Genomic DNA, 5,930 nt, shown 5'->3' with positions numbered 1-5,930 from the left:
CATTCTTTTGACACTAATTTGCATAACGGATGTTTCTCCATCCCCTCACTGTCTATCTACAGGTTTCTTTAAGTCTAAATAACTCTCTTGTAGACAGCCTATAGATGTTTTTTTTTTAATCCATTCTGTTACAGTGTGTGTTTTGATTTGAGTGTTTAGTTTTTTACCTTCAAAGTAATTATTGAGATATATGTAATTATTTCCATTTTATTATTTGTTTTTTGCTTCTTACTGATAATTTTCTCTGATCCCTTGTTTCTCTGGCTCATATTTGCTCATATTCTTCAGTGACATAAATGTGTCTTTCTCTCTAATACGTTCAAGTTTATTAATGGTTTTGGATATATGATTACCATTAGATTTGTATATAACATCTTCCACATATAGCAGTCTAAATTATTTTGTGGTGTTTAAGTTTGAACCCATTCTTTTGTCCTCTATTCTTCATGTTTTAGTCGTATGTTGTTCTATTTTTGTATCAGTTTCTTCTTTATTCCCTTGAATGATGTTTTACAGAAATATTATTGTTACTGATTTTGTGTTTCCTATTGTTATACTGTGACTTATCTTCTCTTCCTTCAATTCAAACAGTCCCCTTTAACATTTCTTTCAGGCCTGGTTTAGTGGTCATGGACTCCTCTATTTTGTTTTTTTCTGGGAAACTCTTTATCTCTGCTTTTATTCTGAATGATATCCTTGCTAGATATAGTAATTTTGGCTGCAGATTTTTTTCCCGTTCAGCACTTTGAATATATTATGGTACTCCCTGTTAGCTCGCAAAATTTCTTTTAAAAAATCTTCTACTAATCTTATGGTTTCCCTTATGAGTTACTGTCTTCTTTTGCCTGGCTGCCTTTACATTTTTTTCTTTTATCACTATATTTTCCCCACTTAATCACAATATGTCTTGGTGTGGAGCTGCTTTTGTTGATTTTGATGGAAGTTCCATGTGCCTCCTGGATCTAGATATCTGTTTCCTTCCCCAAATTAGGGGAGGTTTCAGCTATTATTTGTCCAAATAAATTTTCTCCTCTTCTTCTTCTGGGATTCCTATACTTAATCCTATATCTTCCTTATATTCTTGTTATATTAATGCTATATAAATATCTATCTATCTATCTATCTATCTATCTATCTATCTATCTATCTATCATCTATCTATCGTCTATCTATCTATCTATCTATCTATCTATCATCTATTTATTTATAATATAGAGATAGAGCACAAGAAGGGGGAGGGAGAAGAATAAGCAGAATCTATGCTGAGCACAGAGCCTGGTGTGGGGATTTTGCCACAACCCTGAGATCATGACTGGAAGTCAAAACCAAGAGTCAGACAATTAACCAACTGAACTACCCATGCAGCCCATATAGTATGAATGTTTTTACATTTGATGGAGTTACTGACATCCCTAAATCTATCCTCATTTTATACAATTATTTTTTCTCTCTTTTGTTCAGTTTGATTCCTTTCCATTACTCTGCATTCTAGATTACTAGTTCATTCCTCTGCTTCTTCTGTTCTGCTCATTATTCCATCAATTCTATTTCTCATTTCATTTATTGAGCCCATTTATCTCCACTGTGTGATTCCTCTTCTCTGTGGTAAAGGCGTCACTCATGTCTTCCTCTCTTTCCTCAAGTCCAGTGAGTGTCCTTCTGATCATTTCTTTAAATTCCTTATCAGGCATGTTACTTATATCTGTTTTGCTTGGATCTCTAGCCATTGTCTATTTCTATTCTTTTATTTGGGATAAATTTCTGTTTTCTCATTATACCTAAGTCTCTGTGACTCTTTCTGTGTATTTGGAAAGTTAGCTATGTCTCCTGTTCTTGAGGGTAATGGTCTTATGAAGATCATGTAATGTCCTGATTTGTGGTGTCCCTTGTTCCCCAAGGCCTGGAGATTTCCAGAGTTTCTCCAATGTGTGCTGCATGTGCTCTGATATTGTGTTCTGGCTGCTTTACCCTTCAGGTAAGTCACCTGCAGAGGCTATCTTTGCCTGCTGAGGACAGTTTTGGTCCTGGGCCTGATATGGTGCATTTCAAGTAGATGTGTCCTGGTTTCTTTGTGAAATAAGACCTGTCACCACCACCAGCATAACCAAGGCTCTACAAAACTCCTTAATGGGGTGATGTGGTGTGAGCAGGAGTTTGGGCTGGGCTTCAGGGGAAGGAGGCATTGTGTGCTGGACTGAGGCAAGTGTGACTGGGAAGGGCACTTCCACCAGGGCATGAGTGGGTGGGGGAGCTTGGTGTGAACAGGTTAGGTAGCAAATGTTAGTGCTGAACTGGTTCCAGGAGATGGCCCTGTACTTATGCTGAGGGGAGGGAGAGGGAAATGGTGCAGGCAATTTCCTTTGCTCCAGGAGGGGTCTCTTCATGAATGCTTTTCCTGGAACAAGATCTGAAATGAGCAAATCTCCATTGTGTGCTCCAGGCTCTCTTCAGAATGCTGTTTCCATGCTATATGTCTGTATTGTTTGCCTGCCTTCTTCTCAAGAGTGGAACCAATGTTTTATGTGCTCTATTCCACCTAAACCCACTGATCTTTAAATCCCCAGGCTTTCAGCCCCACTGGCTACAAGAACTCACCAGATTTGACTCCTCTCATTTTCCAATGCAATTGCTATCAGGTTCCGTTTTCCCCATTCAATCTTCTGTGTGTTAGTCTATCTCTCACCCTTCTCCATATATATGGCTCCCTTCCCGCTGCAGTAGCCATAATCTGTTTTCCTCCTAAACCCCATCTCCATACTTCCCACCTTCTTTGATATAATTATTACCAAACATGGCATGTAAAAGTATTTATTCTAGCTCATGCAGCACAAGTACACATGACAAAGCTATCATTTGGTAAATTTTAAAAATAGCTAAGAGATCAATAACATAATAGAGAAGGAAATAAAAATACACCTATGAATAACATAAAAACACTTTACTGGTGATATGATTACTTAACTTAAAAGCAGATAAGAGAAAAGGAGAAGATGTTGAACACTAGAGAGTAAAATCAGATTCAGAACCGCAGGGAGTGATTATATATTAAAAGTGACTGACTAAATTTTGAAATTGGGATTTTCAGGGTTGAGGAAACTGTGGAGAAAATTATACATAATCACAGAGTTAAAGCAGTGTGTTATATAAGCAGTAATTCAGCAAAAAAAAAAAAAATCCTATTTTAAGACATGATAGAGAGAGGGAATGGAGTGTGAAGGGTGAGACATCCCCAGCCAGAAACATCTGCTTTCTAGTCACATTGATTGAAAGTGCTGGGCTTCAAGGCAAAGTGGAGTTTAGTCTCATGGATTTAGTCTGCATAGCTGGAAAAAATTGATAAGAAAAATGAAATATAGTTGATAAGGTGTGTGTGTCTGTGTGTACATGTATTAAACATTAATAATCTCATTTTTGAACGTATTCAGGCTACAATGTAATAAAATTGTGAACTAAATTAGATATCTAAATCAGAGATTTGGTAAAGTAAGTGATCTCTTTATAGAGAAAAGTAGAACTGAGAAGGGATAGAGTCACAAGAGAGAGAGATTTAAGTAAAGTAAGTGGTAGTTAAAATTTAAAGAGAAAAAGTGAAATAATAATACAAAGTATCATATCAGCATAGTTGATAACATAAGGGAATTAGTAAAAAGAAGATTTATTAATAGATGATCAGATATTGATTTAATACAAATACTAAAACCTACAGGTGATGCAGCTGTAATTATTATGGATATGGATATGAACATACATCCAAGTTAACTTAAGAGCAGCTCAGTTTATACCTGTTAATTATTAACAGCTCTCTGCTTACTCTTGAAAATGCCTGTTTTTGTATGATAAATATTAAAAGCCTAGTGGATAGAGAGAAAGATATACATATGCAGATAGGTAAACTAGTTATAAATATGTGTCCTCTGTATGTGTTCATAAATTTCTAAAAGTACATAAATATGTGTTCTATATATCAACTAAAATTATTCTATGAATCCTTCCTATGAATTTATTCTAAAGTGAGCATTGATATATTCTGCTTTAATATTATAATCGCTGCAAACATGTTCTGTGACATAGAAGCCTTCTGAGTGCTTCTTTGAACTCCACATTTTTCAGACTGGGGTTTAACATTGGGGTAATAACCCCATATAGCATGGAGATGAGTCTGTCTCTGGCTGGAGAGTGTTGGCTGGAGGAAGGCCGACAGTAGGTAAATATTGTTGTGCCATAGAACAGACAGACCACTAGGAGGTGGGAAGCACATGTGGAGAAGGCTTTGTGCTTCCCTTCCACTGACTGGATCTTTAGAATGGTGGAAATGATGTTGATGTGAGTGATAAAGGTAATTAGGAAGGCGCTTATCCCCAGGATGCCTCCTACCACTAAAATAAGCATTTCAGCTACATAAGTGGATGAGCATGAGAGGGCCATCACTGGTGGGATGTCACAATTGTATTGGTTAACTCAGTTGGACTTGTAAAAAGACAGGTGGAATGTAGACACCGTATGGAGGAGGGAATTGAGAGACCCTGCTGCCCAGGTCCCAGCTGTCAGCTGGATGTACTGGACCTTGGTCATTATGAGCATGTAACGAAGGGGGAAGCAGATGACCACATACCGGTCATAAGCCATGAGAGCGAGAAGGAAGACTTCATTCCCTACCAGAGAAACCAGGAGATAAAGCTGAAAAGCACATCCAAGGAAAAATATGCTTTGCTGCTCAGTGAAGAGGTTCTCCAGCATCTTGGGGACAGTAGCTGGTGGACAGAATAAGTCTAAGAGGAATAAATTTACCAAAAAGTAATACCTGGGTGTATGTAGCTTCTTCTCAGTCACAATGGCCAAGAGAATGGCCCCATTTCCTACCAAGGTGACCTGATAGATGATGGCAAAGACCACAAAGAGAGGGTAGCACACCTCATGGAGGTTAGAGAGCCCTATGAGGATAAACTGAGTCACAGTGCTAAGATTGTAAATATCCATCTCCTCCCTCCACCAGGGACTTTCTGGAAGAAATGAAACAAACAGACACTGGTTAGACTAAAAAGCCAAGGAGACTAGTGATGAGAAATTCTTGGAAAAAATTTGATATGTGGTTGGTAAATTCTGTTATGATATGTGGTTGGTAAATTCTGTTGTTTAATTTATTAAAACAACCATGGAAAACATCATCTGCATTCATGTTTCTTCAAATAGTCATCCTCAGTTCTTTATAAAGAGGAAGATTTCTCCCCTCCCCGGCCATTCCTGCATTCTATAGAGGCAAAGACAGAAGCCAGAGTGACGCCAGCGAGCCTTTTAAGGGAAATTTAGCTCTGGAGGAGGTTAAGATGGTGGAAGAGTAGGGGACCCCATTTTCAGCTGGTCCCCTGAGTCGAGTTGGATAGGTACCAGACCAGCTTTAACATCCACGGAATCAGCCTGAGATGCAGGAAGATACATCTGGATCTCTACAAATGAACATCTCCAGCTCTGAGTATTGAGGTATGAAGCAGGTGCTGTGATATTGGAAGATAAATGGAAGGGGGAGGGAGCCACCATGTTTGGGGGCCGGGAAGCGGTAGCCACCTGCATGGGGGAGCGGGCGGACTCACAGACGGCACCTGCGAGAGAGCACAGTAAGACCGTGAGCCAGGGAGTGCACACTACCAGACTGAAATGGAACTCCAGTGTGCTCATTGGAACCAGACTGAGACCGGTAGCTCTGGGAGCGCATGGGGGTGTCTGGAGGCTGGTGGCTGGCAGTGTTAGAAACACAAAGGACAGTGATGCGCCAGCCCTGGAAGTGAGGGCTGGGAAGCTGGATGTGGGGCGCACATCATGGGATGCTACAGGGTTGAGCAGCACCAACAGAAACAGTGTTAAAGTGGCCAGAACATCAGTGGAGAATGGTCCACGATCCCTCTGTTCAATGTCAGAGGCTGAGATTTGGCCAC

At 39.5% G+C, this 5,930-nt stretch overlaps 1 protein-coding gene across 1 annotated transcript; it reads right to left on the bottom strand.

Moving 5' to 3' along the window:
• Positions 1-4,038: 4,038 nt before the first annotated feature.
• On the bottom strand, positions 4,039-4,977 carry LOC113249844 (olfactory receptor 5V1-like). Its single transcript, XM_048220764.2, is given in 1 exon segment — positions 4,039-4,977. A coding segment is annotated over 1 exon segment (939 nt).
• Positions 4,978-5,930: the final 953 nt, after the last annotated feature.

The sequence above is a fragment of the Ursus arctos genome, unplaced genomic scaffold (genome assembly GCF_023065955.2).
Source record: "Ursus arctos isolate Adak ecotype North America unplaced genomic scaffold, UrsArc2.0 scaffold_5, whole genome shotgun sequence".
Lineage (NCBI taxonomy): Eukaryota > Metazoa > Chordata > Mammalia > Carnivora > Ursidae > Ursus > Ursus arctos.
The sequence above is the reverse complement of the archived record's forward strand: the minus strand, read 5'-3'. Positions and strand labels throughout refer to the sequence as shown.